This window comes from Phodopus roborovskii, unplaced genomic scaffold (assembly GCF_943737965.1).
Source record: "Phodopus roborovskii unplaced genomic scaffold, PHOROB, whole genome shotgun sequence".
NCBI lineage: Eukaryota > Metazoa > Chordata > Mammalia > Rodentia > Cricetidae > Phodopus > Phodopus roborovskii.
In genome coordinates this window covers 3,091,321-3,115,475 of record NW_026126550.1, presented here as the reverse complement: position 1 = coordinate 3,115,475, position 24,155 = coordinate 3,091,321, and the positions used below count along the sequence as shown (strand labels likewise).

At 39.7% G+C, this 24,155-nt stretch overlaps 1 protein-coding gene across 1 annotated transcript; it reads left to right on the top strand.

Moving 5' to 3' along the window:
- The first annotated feature begins 15,152 nt into the window (after window positions 1-15,152).
- On the top strand, window positions 15,153-24,140 carry Alkal2 (ALK and LTK ligand 2). The gene is made up of 5 exons (XM_051201293.1): window positions 15,153-15,675; window positions 17,589-17,642; window positions 17,723-17,803; window positions 20,825-20,890; window positions 24,080-24,140. The coding sequence occupies exons 1-4, from the start codon at window positions 15,426-15,428 to the stop codon at window positions 20,887-20,889; spliced, it is 450 nt and encodes a 149-aa protein (XP_051057250.1). The 5' UTR covers window positions 15,153-15,425; the 3' UTR covers window position 20,890; window positions 24,080-24,140.
- The last annotated feature ends 15 nt before the right edge of the window (window positions 24,141-24,155 follow it).

The window sequence follows — 24,155 nt, the reverse complement described above, 5'->3', positions numbered from 1 at the left end:
GAAGAGTATAGAAGTGAGTGAACCCTTAAAGACCTTTTCTACATGGACAGAAATGCATTGTCTTATTTGACTTTCTAATCTTTCTGTTTTCTTTGGATACTCCTACATTCAGAACGATTATTCATTCGTGATATAATCAATGCCACATTTCTGGTAGCAGCTTCCCCAAAGTTAACAGATTATGTACACATGAAAACTCCCCAGGTAAACATAAACCTAAATGCATATTCCTCTCCACAATTCCTATTGCTTTTTATCTGAATCAAATTGCAATTTTTACAGCATTAAGTTTGTGTTCTGCTGTCCCACAGAACAAAGTGTAGCCCAGAGTCTACATGGGATCTCAGACACATTCATAACCAAGCAGCATAAGCCAGGCCATGAAATAAGACTATCCTGTATAAAAGCTGTGCATACTTTAGTATGCCTAATACAGCAATGAACATAGCTTAAGTTCATGTATCACATGCATCTCCTGTTCTATGTTCCCCAAAAATGCATTTCATGTCTTTTAGGTTTATTCCCGTTTGTCTCCTGAATTTTTAGAATGCTGTTCAATCATGATTCTTTGTGGTCTTAGGGCTTTACAAGCTCTGCCTAAAATCTCTGAGCATGCCCTGGCTGTTCTCCATCCCATACAGCTTTACATTGCTGTCTGGTGTTTTGTGTCTGCTGTGTATTAAAATGTAGCTATCTAAGACAAAGCTAGACAAACTTGTGTGCTACTAGAGTTCTGTGAGTTCAGGAAAGCAGTGATCACCCTAGAAGATGGGAGTACTAGTTTTAAATATGATATGTAGTCAAATGTATCCATGACACTGTTAATTATATTGAGATTTTAAATGTTATGATTTTATATGATTGAGCTAATAGTTATACTTTTGATATCACACAGCTGATTAATTCTTAAGGCTAGTGCTTACGGTTTCTAATCCACTTGTAGGAAAACATGTTCTCTCACTATCTGCATCTTTACCCAATCTGACTGCAAGGGCCTGTTCTTTCTATACAGTAAGCCTGGAATCCATCTCATTTACTTAAAGAACCAGAAGCACCAGGTTGCCGACTTGTATTTGCAGACTCTATTAAAGGCTGTTGGATAAGAATCAAGACTTACCACATCAAGGTGGAGAAAGCACATGGTCTGTCCAGTCTTCAAGACTGTGATCCACAGAGTTACAAGGGTAGTTTTTCAGGCTCTCATCTCCTGACACTATGTATATATGAATCTATGGCACATATTTGTATTTTATATGTAATTATAAACCACTTTTGAGTTTTCTGTTGCTTGTCACAAAAGTCATTACTATATCTTTTATTTCCAACTTTAAAATTATGTATAGCTTAAGCTACAGTTTCAGTGGCTTGAATAAAAAACAATCATTTTCAGCCTTAAAAATAAAAATATAAAAACAAGACACAAATGGAAGAGTAAAAATGTTCATACAGTTAATATTGTCTCAATTAAACCTGAGTTTAAGGTGTATATAATATGAAATCTTCAATAGGGTATTAAACAACCAAGGAATAGAGATATATTACATTTGGCCATAACTATACAGATAATAGATGTGGTGAGTGGTCAAAGAGCTAAATCTTTACCATACCCAAGACCAATGATCATTTTCTTTTTTCAGAATAGTCCATCTGAATAGGCCTAAGTAAGTTCTGCCACTAACAAACCTAAGATCATGGAAGCATTTAACTGAAACCATGGTTCAGTTCACTAAGGGAGTCCCAGCAAGGCTAAAATTTTATTCCTAACCTGCTGACCCTGAGAATCTCGTTAAACATCAAGAGACACCCAAACATCAAGAGCATTATGGAGAAATGAGAAGCTTCTGGATTTTAAAGAAATCTGCAGGCAAGTGTTGGTTGACTCTGAAACCCGTTTATTTGTTCTTTCCAGTACATTAATACTTTTGGAAAATGTACGTATGAGAAAGAATACTTACAGAATAAAACTCTGCTGTTGACCACAAAGACTGGATGGGAAATGATGGCAACTGTAAGAATGCATTGACCCTGTGTAACCGGGGAGCAGCATGTTCATTTATTCCCAAAGCCCTAGGCTCAGTTGAAGTTTGTTCTTCATGGAGGAGATTTGGAAAACCAGACCCAACGGCACTAACCAGAACATCTTTGTTCTTGTCAGTCAAGAAGACCTCTTAAATCTGAATATTTATAGCATTGTAAAATAGATGGAATAAAGTGAAAATATGTAATAAAAATAATTCTAAAATACCAACTTGCTTTAAAAATCTATTTCTACATTGTGACATACAATTTCAATTGATTTCTTAAAAAAAAGAAAGAAAGAAAGAAAGAGGAGATAGCAGCTTTCCTAATGAAGTGCTTATTTACTTTAAAAATAAGTTACCCATGGGTTCTTTAAATAACAAACATCTTTAGCACATTTAAGATTCATACCAGCTTAAAATTCACCAGTATTCCCAGGGATATGTATAGGCAATTACAGGCATGTTCTCAAAGCCAGCTTAGCCATCACTTCAGTGGAATTTCATAGGTATCAAATGTTTGGACATCTGGCTGGTTATTTTGTCTTTCCTTTGTGTCTAAATGTCCTAAACTTGATAGAGTTGACACCGACATTTAACAGTTTCTCAACAGTGATGTATTTTAAAAGATGAAGATTATAATTGCCTGCTCACTGTGAGGAACTATTCTTTTACAAATGCACTAATCATAAGAGTTCAAATATATGTCAAACATGCTAAGAGCTTTCACTTCTAATACATACAAAATACAGAAAAATGCTGGCTTAATGTAAGTTATAGCTTTAGAGTGGCTATAACTTTTTCATTATTTTCTATCACTCTCTGAGTTCAACCTGCTGAAAAGAACTAGAATTTATTCATGTTAGATGAAAAATATATGAAATTTGTCTTTAGAAATATTCATCAAAACTGGGTAAGAATCCAATCATCAGCAGTAAGAGAAGCTGTTAATCATTTTACATAGAGCCTATCAATTAATTTCAGCAAAATTAATCCCTTGAAAGTTGCTTTGACATGTTTTGATAGGAGATACCTATGAAACTACAGCAATCAATTCCAGGTATTGCTCTTCTCTAGACTCCATTGTGTTGGCCATGTAACAGCATGAACATTGATACAATTTAGCTATCAAAGTTTGTATATGAAAAGCCAGGCTTACATCTTCTGGATTATGTCAGGGCATTTACTTTTTGTTTCATGAACCTACTATTGTTTTATAATATAAATGCAATTCAGAGTCCAATACTGAGATATGAAAGACCAGAAACATTTTTTTTAATTTCAGTAATGTTGTATCAGTATGAGAATACAGGATTTCCAGGGGGAAAAAAATCTGTGGTGGCTAGTATTGCCAGTTTTACTAGATTTAGAATCATCTAGCAAAACAAATTCTCAACATATTTGTGAGGGAGTTTCTGAATTAGCTTATTTGCTGTAGGAAGGCCTGCTCTAACTGTAGGTTTCACCCTTCCATGGGATGGACCCTTGGACTAAATAAAAAGTAAAAAGCAAGAGAAAACCAGAAACCTTTTCTCTCTGCTCCCTGACTGTGAATGAATGCAATGAGACCAGATGCCTCATGCTTCTGGTACCTTCTCTGCCAAACTTTGCTTTCAAACTGTGAGTCAAAATAAATCCTTCTTTCTTTAAGTTACTTTTGCCAAGGTGTTTTGGTTTTGTGAGGTTTTTTGTTTGTTTGTCTTTGTTTTGTTTTTTTCAGAAATGATCAAAGTAACTAATGTAGTGTCCTTTTGGAAAAAAATAAATAAAATAAAAACAATATTCTTTCTTGGGGAAACAGTCATTGTCCATTGCTACCTTCCAAAATTCTCCTTGCACAATGTTCAGACTTTTGAAAGAACACCACTGTGTTGTAGAATATATATATATAAAGAAGGCTGACACTACAGAATCTACTGGTACCTTATCTAGGACTTCCCAGCCTTCAGATTGTAAGAAATAAATATGCTGTTGATAAACAGCTTATGACATTTTTTTACAGAAGCCCACCTGGATTGAAGTAATATCTGATTGCTCTTTTCATAAACACTGTGAAATAACAGTGGGAAAGTGTCAGGAAGTGGTAATACTATGTTTAAGTGTTCTTTTTATTGTAGGTAAGGATATGATGAGGAAAATGTAGACATTTCTAATAAATTCATAATCTTAATATATCTGTAGCCACAAAAAATATCTCATATATGTCTTTTTAATTGTACACATATATTGCTTCAGATTTGAGCAGTAGACCTTACCCACATATATGGAACTTCACCCCATGGGCTAGATCCTCGGGCTTAATCTAGAAAACTGCTTTAGGCTTCCCTGATCATTATCCATGTCATGATTGTTGCTTCTCTCATGAAAACTTGCTGAGGATATTTTGGTGCCCTTACATATGTATCTTTAATGTTTGTGAGCAAGTTACATATTCTGAATCAATATATGGTCTACAGAATTTCAAATATGCACTTTTTATGAAATGTTGTTAGAAATGAAAGAAAGCCTGGTGATGGTGGTGTTCACCTTTAATCCCAGCATTTGAGCAGCAGAGGCAGGTGCATCTCTGTGAGTCTGAGATCAGGTCTTGTCTACAGAGTGAGTTCCAGAATAGCCAAAGCTACTCAGAAGAGCCCTGTCTCAAACACAGAAGGGAAGGAAGGAAGGAAGGAAGGAAGGAAGGAAGGAAGGAAGGAAAGTGTAGGTGACTAAGACATAAACACTATTATACATAAATTGGGAACTTTCTGTGTGCTTTTTAAGCTATTAGAAGAGAATTGAACACAAGAAATCCTTCCCTTATCTCATATTAAATCATGTTTATGTCAAATATCCTTCAAAGTCTTAGGTCACATTATATCCTTGAGAACAGTTAGAAGGTAAACCATTGAAAACAGAGGTTATTATTGTTTACCCCATGGTATAAAAGTGCCTGTGATGGTAATGCAAAGATCAAAGCCCATCTGTGCAGGAAAAAGCTCTATCAGGAACTCTTACTAACAGTTTTAACACAGCTTCCCCAGTTGATTTCTGCTGGATGTTTGTGAGCCCACAATTTGATGATATTACTTATGATTGCTTTCTCGAGCTACTCTAGTCAACTATGGGGAATATTGTATCTGATTTAATAATATATTGATATCTATCTGCTTCTTCTTCCTATACCTACTATTTGTTCTTTTGCTTTTGTTTGATACAATAACGTACTCATTTGAAACCCAATGTACAGCAGTTGTACATTCTCCAGACCATTCAGAACTATTAATAATTAATAACAATTGTTTGCTTTTAATTTTATTAAATATTAGGCATTGAAATAAGAAATTAACATATGTTATTGTTTATAAACATCCTGAGGTAGAATATACACTTGATATTTTCATGTACAGCACGAAGAAGTAGGGATCAAAGATATAATGTCTCACCTACAAAGAAGAAAAAGAAGTCAAGTTGTATTTACAGTGGATTCACATTTTCAAACATTCAATTCTGGAGAGAATGGGGAGGAAGGGGATCATAAAGTTTCCTCTCCTATTAACTCCCTTTCCTTCTTTTCAGCTCATATTTCTATCTTAAACTCTAAGGTTCCAGGCCTGACCTTGGGAGCTTTATTATACACTTTCCTCTGTCTAACATCCATGACAATATGAATAGTTCCCTGCCATCATGGGGCATATTGAATGTCTCTTTTTCTACAATGATTTCCAAATCAGTTCAAATAAAACATCAAAACTTTTATTTAAATATATTTTAACACTCTTTACTATGCTAGTACATGCCTTCAAAGGAAATTGTCTATTTCAAATTATACTTTGGCAATGCTGGTTTTCATAGCACATATATCTGTGATTATTAATCATGGTTGTAAACTTTATGAAATTTAGGGATGCCTAGAAAATTGGAACTTGACTCTATTTGATGATGTAAGTGGAATTTAATAAGAATTGTTGGGGGGATACAAAAAGTCAATGAAGAGTTGTGGTTCTTTGGAAAAATTAACAAGGTTGACCAGCCTTTAGTTAAAAATAACCAAAATAAAGAGAAGTACCAAATTATATCTAGAGGTAAAAGAGGAAACATTACAACAAAGACTTATGGAAATTATAAAATAATAAGGACATGCTACAAATAAAAATCTAAAAGAAAGGACTGAGTTTCTAAATGCATATAAGGACTCAAAGGGCCATTATGATAACAGGGATGCAGAAAGAAAAAGTTAGGCTGGTAAGGGTTCTCGTGGAAATTCATGATTGGAAGTCATCTGTATAATATGCTGGCAAAGAATTTGGTTGAATTCTGTCCATATCTTGAGGGACTGTGAGAAGGTCTACCTTAAATGTTATGGACTAGGTTATCTGCAAGAAGAAAATTCAAGCCATCTCAGCACTTAGGTTATGAAACTGAAGCTGACTCTTTCTTCTAGCAAAATTAATACTGATATTCAGGAGCAATGAGAAACAAAGCAGATCTTACTGGAATTTTATGAGAAAAGGGACACATTTAGAAGAGTTTTCTTCCTAACACCAAAGAAAATTAAGTCAAGTGTTTTCCACTTGTACACTAAAAAAGAAGCTCTGAGTGTATCTCAGGAATCAGCAAGACCTCAACCAATATAGACTTGGAAATACAGAAGTTCAAAAGTGTTTCGGAGACTTTAGAATCTTTTGGTAGGAGAATCATGGTACCCTACATGCCCATAGTTGTATCCAGGCAGTGGAAACCATTGCAAATATTGTTCAAGAAAACTCATGTCCAGTTCATTTGGCATCAAATTTTGATGTTATCTACATGACACCCATTTTTCAGGCATACAAAATACAAGAGTCAATACTCCTCAAATTGTTCCACACAATAGAAGCAGAAGGTTCATTACCAAACTCTTTTTATGAGGCTACAATTACCTTGGTACCCAAGCCACACAAGGACACAACTAAGAAAGAAAACTACATTGGGAGCACATTCCCCATGGAGGGAAACTCACTTAGCGTAGAGTATGATCCCTACTGGAAGGCATTACCCTCCTAGTGGAGGAGGGAATGGAATAGGAGGGGAGTTGGGGGGGGGGCAGGAGAAGGAGAGGTAACTGGAATCAATAAATAAATAATATATAAAACTAAAAATAATTTTTTAATTCCAAAAAAATTAAAAAGAAAGAGAACTACAGAACAATATCCCTCATGAATGAACACTGATGCAAAAATATTCAATAAAATACTGGCAAATCAAATCTAAGAATACATCAGAGAAATCATCCACCATGACCAAGTAGGCTCCAATCCAGGGATGCAGGGATGGTTCAACATATGACAATCTATCAATGTGATCCACCATATAAACAAACTGAAAAAGAAAAACCACATGATCATCTCACTAGATGCTGAGAAAGCGTTTGACAAAATCCAACACCCTTTCACGGTAAAGGTCTTGGAGAGATCAGGGATAACAGGAACATACCTAAACATAATAAAAGCAATATGCAGTAAGCCAACAGCCAACATCAAACTGAATGGAGAGAAGCTTAAGGCGATTCCTCTAAAATCAGGAACAAGAAAAGGCTGCCCTCTCTCTCCATAGCTCTCCAATATTGTTCTTAAAGTTCTAGCTAAAGCAATAAGACAACAAAAGGAGATCAAGGGGATACAAATTGGAAAGGAAGGAATCAAACTGTCACTATTTGCAGATGATATGATAGTTTACATAAGCGACCCAAAAAAACTCTACCAGGGAATTCCTACAGCTGATAAACACATTCAACAAATTAGCAGGATACAAGATAAACTCAAAAAAAAAAAATAAGTAGCCCTACTATATACAGATGACAAAAGGGCTGAGAAAGAAATCAGAGAAACATCACCCTTTACAATAGTCACAAACAACATAAAGTATCTTAGGATAATGCTTACCAAACAAGGATACAAGGAGGAAACTAAGAGATTCATACAAGGTCCCTCACAAAAGGGGAAAGGAACAATATCTCCTGATCATATTGGGAGTGGGGGCAGTAAGTGGAGAGGGAATTAGGAGAAAGAGGAGGGGAGGAGAGGAGAACATGTGGGATTAGGAAGATTGAGTCAGGGGACCAATAGATGAGAGCAAAAACAGAGATACCATAATAGAGGGAGTCATTATAGGTTTGAAGAGAAAACTGACTCTAAAGAAATGTTCAGAGACCTACAAGGATGACCCCAACTAACAATCTGAGAAACAGTGGGAAGGCTAACTTATATGTCCTTTCTTGATAATGAGATTGATAACTAACTTATATGCCATCCTAGTAGCTGATGGAAACAGAAGCAGACACCCACAACTAAACACTGAGCCAAACTCCTGGAATCCAGTTGCAGAGAGGGAGGAGTGATAAGAAAAGGAGTCAACACCAGGCTACAGAAACTCATGGAGACAGCTGACCTGAACAAGGGGGAGTTCTGGAACCCCAGACTGATAGCTGGGAAACCAGCATTGGACCTACTCAGACCCCCTGAACATGGGTCTGAGTTAGAAGGCCTGGGCAGTCTAAGGGACCTCTGACAGTGGAACCAGGATGTATCCCTGGTGCACGAAAGGACTTTGGGAGCACATACCCCATGGAGGGACATTCCCTTAGCCTAGAGGCAGGAGGGAGGGCCTAGTCCCTATTCCAAATGACTTGATAGATTTTGATGATCCCTCCTGAAAGTCCTCACCCTCCCTGTAGAGTGGTGGGGATGGGATGGGAGGGGAGTCAGGGGGCATTTGAGGGAGGGAGGGAGGGAGAGGAAACTGGAATTGATATGTAAAATAAGAATATATATATACATATACATATAAACATACATATACATATACATATACATATACATATACATATACATATATGCAAGAGTCAGGGTCATCGTTTCTGCTGAGATTTCAAAGGAAAGCCTGAGGTCAGCCTGGGTGAATTGTGAAGCTGAAAGAATGAAATTTGAGTTATAACAGAAACCCCAGGAAGTTAGAGATGCCAGGTTACACATCTGCTAAAAGCAAGTTAGTTACAAGGGTAAAGTAGAGGTGAACTGAGAGAGGTTTTGTGGAGGGCAGCAAGCATAGGCACCTGAGTGCACCACTCTTGGGAGACCACATGGAGTGTGAGGATTTAATGTTTGGCATTCTGAGCTTTGGTCTTGTTTGGGGCTTGTTTCATTCTGCTCTTCATTCCTCCCTTTTGGTAGTGGATTTTTACTCTGTGCCTCTTATGACATTGTGCATTGAGAAGGCATGGCTTCTTTTTCATTTTTACAAGGGATAATGGCTGGCTTGTCTTCAATCTTGAAGGAAAATCTGAATTGTTACTTTTGAACAAGGCTACAATTTCTGAGACTTCAGAGACTGGATAGATTTTGCATTTGTGAGATGGTTGTGAAACTTTGGGAAACATGGGTGCACATACTTTGCTCTAATTTAGATCTTAAGCATTCCATAAAGGTTATGTGTACCTGGCTTGGCACTTTAGAAGGTGGTGGACTTTGAAAAATAAAACCTAGGAGGTCTTGGGTCATTAAAAGAGTGTGTCCTTGAGAGAGATAGTAGGACATCAACCCTTTACTTTCACTGCTCTGCTTCCTGTCCCTGAGACAGATAATATTGTTCCTTCCATATACTTCTTTTATGTGTTCCCAACATAATGTGCTCTTTTGCTATCTATCCAAAAGCAACGGCCTGAACTCTAAAACTTTCTCTTTCCAAGTGTATCTCCATTATTTGTTTATTAATTTAAAGATGTCTGATAGTGCCCAAGAAATGCTTGCTTTAGTAATTATTTTGTCAGCAAAAAAATAGTAATAATACACTCAATTTTAAGTTATACAACAAAACACCAGTGTTGTATAATGTTCATGTACTCTCTCATTGAAAGAATAATAGTTGAGTGAAAGATACAGAAAAGCAACTTAATGGGACTGAATAAATGGGTCAGTGGGTAAGAGGGCTGTTGCACAAGCATGAGAACCTGAATTCAAATGCCCAGAGCCTATACTAGAAAGGTGGGCATAGTCACACATGTCTGTAATTCCAGCATGATGAGAAGCAAAATCAGGAAGCTCTCTGGAGCTCTTTGACTGCCAGTCTTACTCTAAGTTAAGTGAGAGACCCTATATCAGGGAAATAAGGTGAAAAGTAATAGAGCAAGACACCTGCTCCACGTGCATGCAGGTACATGTGCATATACCATCCACCAAAAAAAAAAAAAAAAAAAAAAAAAAAAAAAAAAAAAAAAAAAGCAATGGGAATTCCAGGAAAAGCAATAGCACAAAGGAGATGAGCACTATGATAGGAAAAACACAGAGTGCAAGGGAGCCCCCACCTGGCCTGCAGAGGTCAGTGAGAGAGCAGTGACAAGGTTAGATGGGGTTACAAGGTGACAAGGACATCAGTCAATAAAAACAAGGAGTGCAAGAAAGGGAAAGTGCAAACATAAATAAATCTTAAAGATTAAAATAAATAAAATTCTAAAATGTCCATAGTACACAATAGTACACATACATACATACACACACACAGGTAAAATACTCAAGTACATAAAAAATAAATGAAAAAAAATTTAAATGCACTAGACAAGAGACCATGAATTTCTAAACTCTTAGATTGGCTGGAATACAGGGCAAAACTTATTGTTAGTGTGAAGGACCTCCTTTCTGTCCTTCACTTCAGAAACAGCTCCCGTAGTAAAAGCAAAGCTCATATTCTCCAATCTGAATATTGATAGTGTTTTACACTCTTTTCTGTTGTCTCCAAAGTGTACTGTTTTAACACTTGGTAATGGTTTCTTCCTGGGCTGCTTAAGATTTCAGATGTGGTATGTGTGGTAGCCGGGGTGGGGAGGTTTCCTAACAAAATTCCTTTTATTTGTATTGAATTTAATCCTGCCTATGGCAGAAGAGTAGCCCCAGATCTCTATGTTTAAAAGACCAACTACAGGCCTGACTCTTCTGAAGTTCTACTCATCCCCATCACTTCCACTCAGGCCCAAATCCAGGATCCAATGGATAGACAGTCTCCCAGAAAATGGGAGCCTGAATAGCATACCTGATATTCCCCTTAATAATAGTAGATAAGAAACATTGGCAGTATATATGAAGTTGCTACTAGGTGTTGATCTGTCAGAGTAGTTAATTATCAAAAAAAAAAAATCAGGGTTTGATATTTGGGACTATGTAGAATTTTTCAGTCTCTCTCACACTGCATCATTGTATGCATTATCTTTAATCAGGATATTTTAACCTTCTGCAGAATTTATATGAAATGTAAATAGTTTTGTATTGCTTCTGAGCACATAAAATAACATTTGGCTCAGATATTCCTATAGACCAGTTTAGCCATTCAAATGCTCTTTTCTACCACAGATAGGTTTTTTATGTCTAATATGAATGTGCATATACACAGTTATTTCCATTGTTGCCACAGAAAGATTGCATGTTGAAGCTTCCAAAGAGCAAGGCACTAAGGTGTTTTGAGACTCACTCTCTACAGTTTAAGAACCACTGGTTTAAAGGGAACTAATATTCATCTAAAATTAAATATGCACTTTTCAGGAACAAGGCAACGTTGTTTTTAAAATGCTGAAGCTTACTGGGTGGTGGTAGTGCACAGCTTTAATTCTAGCACTCAGAAGACAGAGGCAAGAGAATCTCTGTGAGTTCAAGGCCAGCCTTGTCTACGGACTAAGTTCCAGGACAGCCAAGGCTACACAGAGAAACCCTGTTGTGAAAAACAAACAAAAAATGCTGAAGCTTAATTAACATTGTTTATCATTTTAGAAAATAATCTTCCTGTCTCTTGAAATGGATATGAGTGAAGGCAGATTATATACAACTTTTACCTCTCGGTTGTTTTCTCCAGAAGTTGCTAAATTAGTTCAAACCTAGAAAAATAAATAATCCTCCCAATAAATCTATGAGTTGGTTGGATTTTTTTTTCTCGTCAGCTTAACACAAGTCAGAGTTATCTAGGAAAGAGAACCTCAACTGAGAAAATGCCTCTATCAGATTTCCTTTACACAAGCCTATGTGGTATTTTCTTGATTCATGATTAATATGGAAGAGCCCAGTCCACTGGGGACAGTCCGTGGGCAGGTCAGTCCCTGAATTTTATAAGAAATTAGACTTGTGAAATATTTCTTTACACTGTGTGACTATATGTCACTATGATTGTTTTAAAAAAGAAGCTCACTGGTCAATAGCTGGACAAGTTAATTTTAGGAAGAGCCAAACTAAGAATGCTGGGAAGAAGAAGGACAGAGTCAGGAGTGACAAGTAGATACAGGGAAAAGCAAGTTGGGCATGCTGTACTGAGAAAAGGTACCAAGCCACATGGCAAAGACTAGATAAAAATATGGATTAATTGAAATTGTAAAGCCTGAGCTAATGGCTGAGCATTTACAATTGATATTGAGTCTCTGTATCAGTTATTTGGAAGCTGGTGGGTAGAAAAGAAACTTCCACCTACAAGGATGGCCTCTCCTTCATTTCCTGCCTCCTAATTCCTGCCTTGAGTTCCTGCCTTGGTCTCCCTGGGTTGTCTGTGACTAGTGATATATAGGCCATATAAACCCTTTCCTCCCCAAGCTGTTCTTGGTCCTGGTCTTTATCACAGCAATAGAAAAGAAAACTAAGACAACCTATACTGTAGTTTCTTGCTAGTTTTTTGTTTTTAGCTTATGGAATCCTTGACAGTAGACACTTGCTCATTTAGTAAAGGAGGAAATTAGTTGAATTTAATAACTTTTCTTCCCCTCAAATATATGTTAAGCTAATAGTAATGACTTCAGGTGAATTACTTCCAGCTTTTTGTAGGAAGTTGGTTTTGTTGTTGTAGTAGTTTTGTAACATCACCAAATTACTTAGTTTTAGATTAGGAACAATGTCCAACCACTAAGGCTCACTTCATGTAAAAAAACAATTGGAGTTCCCAAGTAATATTCCAATTTACCTTCAAAGGTCTTGTGAACTTGCATGTATGGTCTTGTGACCAGTCTTGACTACTGAGAATCTTAAAACTCACACAACTCTGGTAAGTGGAACTCCACAGAGTTCATCCTGAAAATATATGAAAGCTGAGCAGACACGAATAATGCATACATTCTTTCAAGTAAGTGTTTAAAGTCTAGAAATGTTTATATTGTATGAAATGAGAGATGCTTGGAGTCATCTTAGCATAGAACTTCATAAGATTGAACAAACACATGACTTATCTGATCTTTGTCTTATTTCTTGTCCAATAGCCAACCAAACACACATTTTCTCTATTGTTTGTCCATTTAACTATCTATATTGTGCACTGAGAAAAGCACAATTGGGTAATAGAAAGAGTCCCAAGAGGAACCCATTTTCCTCACTGAAAACCAAAGGATAATAATATTCATCATTAGCAAGGCTTGCTGTGCTGGTAGAATTTGAAGGGGTGGATGCTGTTCCATTGTTGTTGTTTTGCTTTGTTTTGTTTTGTCTTTAAAATTGAAGCGTTTGATTCTGTGAAGCATTGTTTAAGCAGGTTTAAGTAGGTCTAAAATAGTATGTGATTAAGTGAAATATAATCACAATAACCTAGAAGTTTTCTGTTTCCATTGCATTGTGATTAGTGGTACATAGATCTGTAGATACCAGAGTATGGAGTGGATGCTAACCTGATGAGGAGGAAAGTGCTGGGCAGTTGGTGTCCCTTTAAGTCCCTTTATATACGGATAGAGAAAGGAAAGAAGTACCCCCACCTTATCTGCTTAAGATCTGTTTCTCAGGAAATTTTACTTTGTCTTGCATAAATTTCAGTAGCAACCTATGCATTTCAACTATATTGCATGCAACAAAACTAAATAAACTGGAAAACAAACTAAACTAAAAATAAAAGAAACCCAAATTGGAAAATCAAAGTGTTTGCTTTTAGAGATAGACACACCACCCAAAGGAGTCACATTTTAGGGTCTCCAGTCACTACTCATCCCACTCTATCAGGCACTTGATCTTCTAGAGCAACAGATCAGTGATGGAGAGAGGAGACAGCATTAGAGTTCCAGGATCCATTCAGAGCAGGGGCTTTGGCACACAGCGACCCCCTCCTCACTCCTGGCCAATGCAGGCGCGCACTTGCAAGGCACTGCATCTTCGCAACAGCTTGAGGAGCTGTAGGTTAAAGATCTAGGCTTTTAATGCTTGAGTTCTCCCTTTCTGATGTTGTACTAAGAACACCTTTCCCAATGTGATCGCTGACTTGGAGGACATCCAGCTCCTGCCCAGAAAGCACCAATGAAATGGGAAACTGCAGTTAGTAATACTTATCACAAGAAAAAAAAATCAAGCAAGTAAATTGCTGTGCCTGCAAATGTGCCTGGCTATATCCAAAAGATCAAACTTTCTTAAAGATGCACCTTGAGTGGCAAGAGCTCTGGAGCCGACCCGTAGTCCAGCAGTGTCCCTACTCCAAGGACCTCGCAGGCTGCTGGGGTCCCTCCGAGTACAAGGCGTTCCCATCTTCTTCTTCAGACCCTGAAACCTGCCTATATCAGGCAGATCTCTAGGAAAAGTCCAGACTCTGGATGACACGCAATGTCGAGGCAATCAAGCAGCTCCATTTAAATAGCCCAGGATCTACATTTAGACAAAAACAGATCCCAGTTCCCGGTAAAGGCATTTCTGCTCATCCTGTCACTTGTGACAGGAACGGAGGGAAACAGACTGCGGGAGAGGGAGACAGGAGAGGCAGAGGAAGGACGAGAGAGGGGGAGACCAGACGCTGGTGGAGACGTGAGGGAGGGGCGGAGACTGAAGACTGGGCCCAGAGGGGACGGGGGAGGGGATGAGAGAGCGAGAGGCGGAGGGGCCTGACGAATATCCGCGCCCCGGAGCAGTGTTCGGAGGTTCTAATTAAAGCAGCGCTCGGAACCCGGGGGACCCGCCTGACGTCGGCGGCCGCAGGGATAAGAAGCGCCCGAGGACAGCGGGACTTGGAGCAGCAGGGTCGGCGCTGCCCCCGTAGGAGCCGTGCGCCCTGTGTCCCTGCGCTGGATAAGTGGAGCTGGAGCTCATAAGTAGTGTCCGGACTGGGGAACGGAGAAGCGCGGCAGGCGCAGAACCTACTGTGTGGGCTCAGGTGCCCGAGGGCAACGTGGGATCCACAGTGTGGTTGCAGGTGCCTGAGGGCAGTGCGGGACCCACAGCTGGCAGGTGTCCTGGCCCCTCAAGTCCAGGGTGGCCCATCTTCTTCGCAGCTCCAGACCTAAGGCCGAGCTACACCTGTGGCCTCCTATCTCCGAGAAGTGTCCAAGACCCCGCGCGCCGTTTCCCGCGGTGAAAGAAAGTTGTGCGGCGCGATCTCTGCGCGGACTCCGCGTGCGGGAAACTTGGACTCTGGCTGGTGGGTCGGCGGGTCCCAAGACCCGCGACACAGGCCACCGGGGCAATGCGCGTGTCAGGGCGCCCGCTGCTCCTTGTGCTGCTGCTGCTGAGCATGGTGGGGGACCGGGGACGCGCGCAGCCCCGGGAGCCTGCAGACAGGCAGACGCTGCTGAGGTTGCTAGTTGAGCTGGTCCAGGAGCTGAAGAAATTCCACACGGGAGACAAGAGGCTACAGCTCCTTGGCGAGTTCGACTTTGCCCTGGGCCGCAGAGAGGCCACGGATTATGGGGCAGACCCAGAGGAGCAGAGAGTGGGTGAGTGTTCCTCAGTGTAGACATGAAGGACTTAGTGGGTGAGAGCTCAGCAGTGTAGACCATAATATGAAATAGAGTAAGGGAGAGTTCTGGCAGCATAGACTTGAAAGGCAGAAAATAATCAGTGAGTGGCCGGCCAGCAGGGTAGACCTTTGAGGATAGAGTGTGGAAGAGGGAGCCCTAGCAGTCAGTATAAGTCTGAGGAACAGAGTAAGTGAGTGCCCAGCAGCTTAGACCACAAAGCACAGAAAGTTAATGAGATTGAGCTGTGGACCAGTGGGGTGGAGAGTGAATGAGGATCCGGGCAGTGTGGACTATGAACAGTAAGTGAGAATCTTAGTGTAGACCTGAGAGGCAGAGGGTAAGTGCTGAGTGACAGTTCCAATCTACTTGGTAGAGAGTGGGTGATTGATTGTTCAACAATGTGGACCATGGGGAAGGGAGTGGGTGAGGTCCAGGCAATGTAGACCTGATAGAGAATGAGTGAAAGTGAGTCTTGGCAATATGAACCCGAGAAACCAAGGCATACCTGAATGCCCATCAGTGCAAACCGGAAGGAAAAAGAATGAGTGAGATCCTGTCAGTGTGGCCCCTAAAAGAGAGTGCTAGCCACAGTGTGTCCTGAGGAGCAAAGAGTAAGTCTTGGCAGTGTGGATGACAGGCCTACCTATCTGAAAGACACATTATATTAGTATTTTCTTAAATAGAATTTTTTTTAGAAACACCGTTTTAAACATGAATCAATTTTTAAAATTCCAAATAAGGGGTTTTTTGTTTTGTTTTGTTTTTTGTTTTTCAAGAAAAAGAAACTGGCAGAAACAGGAGACTGTGTGTGAGCCTCTAAAATAACAATCTAACCCACTTCTAAGATATGCTTGTGCCCAGTTCAGAACACTCTGCTCTTTTCAGGGGAAGGTTCCCAGCCCACCATTTCCAGAAGAGGAAGAAATGGCCAGAGCTTCCCTGGTGGAGCCCTTCCCAGAGTGGCCCATGGGAATTTCTCAGGAAAGCATGCAAGCTTTTAATGCTTTCATGACAGAATTAGGTCAAATATGATAGGGTCACTTTTGTGTAAACTGACTCAAGTAAGAAGTACATGAAGAAAGGCTTCGGGGAGTAGTCTCTACCTCCCTCATGAAAGACTCAATGTCAGTGTCTCTCTTCAACTATCAGGAAAGAGGAAAATAGTATTTCTGGTAAAATACAATGTGACATTACACAATCATAGAGAAGTTTTTGGCCTCATGTGGGTCAGAAACTTAGAAAATGATTACAGAGACTGAAAATAAAGCAAAAACAATATCCAAACTCAGCAGGGGATAGAGGGGACAAACAACCTGGGACCCATCACTAGGGACCAGGTGTCAATGAAAAGCACAATTACAAGTTGATGTTTAAAATCCTTTCCTTGGGGACCCTACTTTGCCTTATAAATCAAGGTGATGTATGTTCCCATCTGTTCACACCCGCCTCAAAATATTACCTACAATGTATAGTGTTCAATAACACACTTTCTGTTTTGTTTAGAAGGTTCAGGTTTATTTCTAGAATTTTTAAATGCTGTGGAATTTGATTTCAAAGTTTTTTACAGTGTATACAAGTGATACATCCATTGGAACCTATCCAAAACCATTTTTTCCCCAAACCTGTAACTTAGGGCCTATAATTCTTATCATATCCAGAGAAAATAGACTGGTAATATTGGAGCTTTATGAGTAGTTAATGCTGCTTGAGAAAGATCATGCTGATCTAAGTGTCCACATTGTATTATGTGCAACTGCCAAGTGTTGTCCTATTCTATCCAGTGCATTGTAGTATGGATAATGCGATTCTCAAAAATTTCCTCCACATTCACTTAAGATCACACTTAATAGGTGCTTTGTTCAAGTAATATGATTTCTCACCCCTCATAGAGATTGTTCCTCGAGATCTAAGGATGAAGGACAAGTTTCTGAAACATCTCACAGGTGTGTGTTCCCTTCACTCCTCTGCCCTCCCTGCTCCTTTTTGCCCTGAGTCTTTGTGACTTTCTTCCTCTGTGTTCCAGGTCCTCTTTATTTCAGTCCGAAGTGCAGCAAGCACTTTCACAGACTTTACCACAACACGCGAGACTGCACCATCCCTGCATGTAAGTGAGCACCCAATAGGCAAATGGCGCTCCACTCTTCCTTTGCAGTGCAGCAGGCCTGCTTTTGACAGGTGTGGGGCCTGAGTGTCCCTACCTGGCTGGACTGGGGCAGGACATTGGAGCAGATGGCTTAAACTCTGTAACAACCAATTCCACTGGAAAGTATTTACCTCATGATAACCCATGGAATATAATCAGCTCTTGCAATGGGCTGAGCCCTTCCTTTCATTCACATTCTCATTTTGTTTATGAATTCTTTCACAAAGTCCATATTCTATTCTAGTGGACATGACACAGATTAGGTGTGAGATGCTCAGGTGTCTGCTGGTGGTCAGTGTTGGGGTATAAACAGTCTGGTTGGCCTGAAATTTTCCTGTAAAAAGTTTTTTTTACTACCTCCAATGCTCTGACCAGTGCTGTTTTCATTTGTAATAAAAGTCTCATCACTCATTGCCCAAGATTTTTTTTTGTTTTTGTTTTTTTGTTTGTTTGTTTGTTTTGTTTTCCAAGACAGGGTTTCTATGTATTGTTTTGGATCCTATCCTGGAACTTGCTCTGTAGATCAGGCTGGCCTTGAATTTACAGAGATCTACCTGCCTCTGCTACCTGAGTACTGGGATTAAATGCATACACCACCAATGCCCGGCCGCCCAAGTATTTTTTCTGTTCCAAATGCTGCTCTTCTGGCTGTTCCTCAGCCCAGAGACACAGGGATCATACACTGACCCATTTCTCATGTTCTTCATTTAAATTTCTTTTTTTTCAACATGCTTCATCTATGTATCTACTGCAGTATATTTCACTTCCCCATAATGACTCCTTGCTCTCTTCATAAAACCATTTTTTAAAATGAGATGCTGACTTTCACAGGTAAAAGCCTTGCAGACATACCAGGATCTGACTGGCTGCTTTGAGAGATGATAAAGAGGACAGCAGCCCAGTCAGCAGACTTAAGTAGCCTTTCCTGCTTGACACAGATATATATTCGTTACATGAAATAGGAATTTTTTTCTGTTTAGGCAGCAGAGATTCTCTGAATAATGATGCCCGTCATTTACAGACTGCTTCTATATGATGGGCACTGCTAGGTAGGTTCATGACATCACATCGTCGGTCTTGGCCCAGCAAGGCTGACTCACTAGCATGTTTCAGACATAGTCAGGCCTGCAGCCCAAGGTGAGCCAACATGCTTCCTGTAGTATTTAATTTTTCATTGGAACTTGCTATGTGGAGCTCTTGAGTCACTATCTCCCCTAATTTCTCATGTAGTGAAACTATCTTCTGTTTGAGAATTACTGACTTGTTTTTTTGATCCACAAAACCCTTTTATTGTTTAAGTGTGCTTCTATTTTATAACAAATATCTCCTACAACACAATAATAGTCTAGATTCTAAATTTGAACATGAACTTCTAGCATTAAAACACATTCTCTTAGAGACTAGGAGACAGAATTTCAAATGCTTGACAAAGAGACATCAAAAAACCAGGCCCAAGGCTCATACTCCACTAAGCTTCTCCCGGGATGCCATACTTTACTCCACACTGTTGCATCCTTTGGTAACAATATCTACAGACTCCTGGTCCTGAGTCCCAAGAGGGGGAAGGTTGACACATTTGTGCACTGAGACAATTAGCTACTTCCATTTCTTTTCCCGTATAGAACAGAATAATGGCTCTTCTGAGATGTTATAGGTTGTTTAGAAACTCACTGAAATCCTGAGGTGCTAGAATTGATAAGAACCAGAGCCTTGGTAGCCATAAGAGCTTGGTGAAATGAACCACATCTCCCTTGTTCCTGATTAATAGGATCTGTTCTACTCTGCATGCACATTGCTGGTTGAGGAGTACTGCTTGAGACTTGGACTGAGAGAGATGGGAACACCTGTAGTGGAAGTATGTATAGTTTGTTGATTAGATTACTCCTGGGCTCACAATCTACTCCACCTTGGTAGAGAATCTATTTGGGAAAACTACATCCCAAACATTGTGGGAGAAGAGCAATAAAGCACAAATCTAGGTGACCAATCAAAAGCAGGTTAGGTTCTCTTTCCACTTTAACTAAAGGATTTATATCATAAACATTTAGAAGCTGACTTCTTGAGTGTGTATATATTGTCATTCATTCAGATTCTCTGTTGAGGATGGATGCTTCCCCATGGATGCTTCCCCCTTTGAGGATTTTTGTTACTCCTGAGACATAAACTTCAATAAATCATAAATTACTGAAGCTTTTCACAGAATTTTGTTCTGGGGAAATCTTCCTATAGGTGTGGTAACTGAACCTTACTGTATATTTTTTGATGAAGCAGAAGAATGAAGTATGGGATCATAGGAAGCAGCAGCACTTAAAAACTATTACCTTTTCCTTCCAGTCTACACTTGAAAATATTCCTTTAGAATATTTTTGTTCCTCTTCTTCGTTGATGATAATTAATAAGTCTAGAGCCTCCCACAAGTACTTTATCACTGAGCTTATATCCACCCCGATCTCTTTTTTACCTTTTGAGACATGTTCTTGTTAAGTTGTTCAAGGTAGCCTCAAATTCATTCTGTACCCCCAGGCTAGCATTGAACCTCTTATCCTCCTGCCTCTGTTTCTTGCATAGCCTCCCAACTGGGTCAGTTCTGCCCTGGCCCTTTTGACCCTCTTTCTTTCTAACATCATTACAAAAGTCTATAAGGCTCATCTCAAGTGGAGACTTAGTCTGCATGTAATCTAAAGAATTCACACAAAGGTATATTGAGAGCCTGTCTCACTAGAAGCAGCACTCATGGCATTTCTGTAACCCTGGCAGCCACATTTCAGCTGATTTCTGCTTGTAATGCCAATCTTCCCCTGAAGTAAGAAACTTAGAGTTCATAATTTCAGGTAACAGACGCTATTGCTTCTAGGGACTTCAGAATATTTTTAAAAATGGTGATTATAGCACTTTGTATACTTGCAAAAAAAAATCAGCCTATATTTAATTTTAATGTTGTTCAGGCAACTGACAAGGGTCCATGGTTTGTTTTCACTGCAGACTATAAAAGATGTGCCAGGCTACTTACGCGGCTGGCTGTCAGTCCCATGTGCATGGAGAGATAAGGTAAGCTACCAGACAATTGTGGTAGACACACAGCAAGTGTCAGACTCCCATGTAGGTCATAATAAACCACCCGGGCATTTAAACACATGCATGCTTTCACAATAGTAGCCTTACTCTGAGCAAAAATCAACCAATTTATCTCAAAACAAAGGCCATGAGTAGAAGGCTCCCCCTGCTGGCTATCTATAGTGGACATTCTTATTGGAATGTCATATAGCAGATAGTTTAACATTGGGATATGTTTTAATCTATTGCTGTTGACTTCCAAGCTGAACTAATTCACTGATGTTTATGAACACAGACATCCTTCAAATTTATTTAATAAACAATATAGAAAATGTAGCAGGCTAGAACTGTGGTTCCCTGCTGCCCAACATTGCATTGCCTATCAGTCCATAAAAACACCAAATTTAAAAACTGAAGCATGAGGTTAGGGATATAGCTCAGAGGGTAAGAGCATTTACTATGCACACATAAGGCTCTAAGTTCAAATTCCTATTAGCTATGTAAAATGCTGGCCATGACAACAGATACCTATAACCCCAGAGCTGTACTGGCCAGACAAGAGTTTCAGTGAGAGACCCTTTCTTGAAGGACAAGGATATTATATAACAGGACACTCACCATCCTTCTCTGGCTTCTGTATGCATACAGGGGCATGCACATCTGCATGTACATATGTATACACCACAGACACACACACACACACACACACACACACACTCCTGAAACATGATACTTCTCAAATGTGCATTCCTTTTGTATCTTGGTAAAGTAATACAAAACTTTAAGTTAAACTATACTACTTATAACTAATCACAGCCACACAAATTTTATGTATCTGGTAAAGGTTTGGAGTGTTATGATCATAGTAAAAAAAAAAAACAAAACAAAAAAAAAAAACTAACACAGCTAACATAAATGTTTCTGAGTGCTCACCCCGAATGCCTAGTGGAAGAAATGTAAATGCACTATCAGGTTGTAACTGTACACTGGCCTCTTAATGCTCTCAACTGTGCTGCTAACAATGCATAGAGGGGAGATGGCTTTATTTCCCAACAGATTCCACTCATTCATTCAAGACTAATTGACAGAACTTTAGTTTAATCAGTCCTGTATTTCTATGTTATAAGTCAGGCATTATTAGATGGGGATTCACACCACAAGTAAGACATGCTTCCTGACTGCAAATGCCTGCTCCCAGAAAACATGCCTGCTGTCCAGAAAATACAAATAAAATGATGCATTTTTTTTAGTAGCTGTTCTAGATTGTCACATTAAAAAAAATGGATGAGAGCAGCACTCTTTTATCTACAGATATGTTCAGTACAACAGCAGCCCTGTGCAGAGGTAAACCTTGGACATGACTTAGCAGGGCCAATACACAGCAGCCTCACGATGTTGGCCACAACATCCTCACAATCTGGACTGATATATCAGGACCAAAAGCCACTAAAAATATGAGCCTCTCCACTACTGGTGAAGCGAAGCAGTGAGGGCTGCATAAGCAAACTGGCTGTTTCTGGAAGAAGCAGGTGTGTTCATGCCAGTCAAAGCTGAGAAGTGCATGCCCTCATTTCCCTCCTTTCCAACATTTTTAACTACCACATTTATAGCACACAGAAGTGTTTTCTCTTAATGAACACACACACATACACACACACACACACACACACACACACACACACACACACACGTACGTGCTGGTGATGTGCTGGGGAGATAAAAATGTCAGTTCCATTATATCCCTTGGGAAGTATTTCCATTTACTGCTAAGTAGAGAGAGCATATTCGGCCTATCCACTGAGAACTTTCTTGCCTTTTGTACCACCTAGCCTCCTGTACAGGACTCAGTTTCCCAAAGAGCCAAACTACCACCAGCACACAGCACTCATGCATCATCCCTATTTGGTCTGTGTCTGGCAGGCATCAGCAGCACATATGTGCTTGCACTGATACATTATATTGTAGAAAACAAGGAAAAGGCAAGGCACGTTGGATAGATAGGGCACGGGGTGGCCACAATGTGTCCCACACTGGCCTCTGCTACATCTCCTGCATTATCCAGTAGGAATTTGACAGGATATTGCACACAGTACAGAGACAGGAAGATCTGTGTTCACAAACTTCTACACAAAGGCCACCTGCTTCAACAGTCACTTATCCCAAAAGGAATAGGTTCAGTTTGGCCAAAATATGGGTGTGGGGGGCAGTTCAAAACACTAGTATCCCTGTCAACTATTAGTTTAAAACTTTTAAAGATTAAACTCTTGTTAAGTCAGAAGGGTTTAAAATGATAGCAAACCAGTATCTAGTGGCCACCAGTAGAAACTTGAATAGGTATCCCTGTACTTTGTGGGTTGGTTCAGAGCACTAGTCAGACTCTCAGGGCCAGAACAAGCATCATGTCTCACCACAACAGAGAAAAGCCTGGTTCACAATGTTCATACCAGTCTTCTGCTGTGTCCAGTTCCCATCTTCTCCCTTCAAGACAGTTGAACTAGATTCCTGTCCCAGCTCTTGCCCACAGCCTAAGGGGAAGGTTTTATAAGTCCTAGAAGACAAGTAATGAGCAAATTCATGAGGTTTCCTTGGGAAGCTCAGTAACTGTCCTCGGACCAGAGAAAGCATATTCTGAGTCACACACATATCTTATTATTGAACCTGTAGGTCAGTTAAGTGAAAAGCCTGAGCCTGGTTCTGGTTTCTTTTAAAGTATAGACTTCAGTACTAAGTATCCAAGTACCTGGTTTAACCTGAACATAGCCTAGTAACCCTGATATTACCCTTCTTTTAAAACTAAAAGGCAAACACATTTTAACAAGGAGTATTAGTTTTACTGTGTGAACGCAGACGTGTAAGGCAAACTATTTCCCGGAAGCGACACACTGCAAATCTGTTGAATGAATACCCAAGGAACTCTACCTTACATGTAGGACCAAGAACTAAAGTTAACTTTAGCAAGTATTCATTCATAGGTGGGCACGATGGCTTTCATCACTTAGGCAGCAAACACATGGTAACTGAAGAATTGTTTTCCAGGTGGGAGTGGGGGGAAAACCTAGACTCTCAACATAAGAGAAGCAGACTCGTTTATAAATGTGTTGTCATATTACTGGATTCACAGGTCCCCTAGAATTGGTAATAAAGAGTGAGTGGTTCTATGAAATCAAATATAATTGTTTTCAGCTGCAAAGGAGCAACACCAGGAACCTTGAAAAGTGCCTTGGAAACCAACAAGAGAACAGAACCATCTTCATGCCCA

Excerpts from the sequence above, each read along its gene's own strand:
- Alkal2 (XM_051201293.1), top strand. The coding sequence starts at position 15,426 with ATGCGCGTGTCAGGGCGCCCGCTGCTCCTTGTGCTGCTGCTGCTGAGC. Across the intron at positions 15,676-17,588 it reads CCCAGAGGAGCAGAGAGTGG|AGATTGTTCCTCGAGATCTA; the intron begins GTGAGTGTTCCT and ends CACCCCTCATAG. Across the intron at positions 17,804-20,824 it reads AGACTGCACCATCCCTGCAT|ACTATAAAAGATGTGCCAGG; the intron begins GTAAGTGAGCAC and ends TTTTCACTGCAG.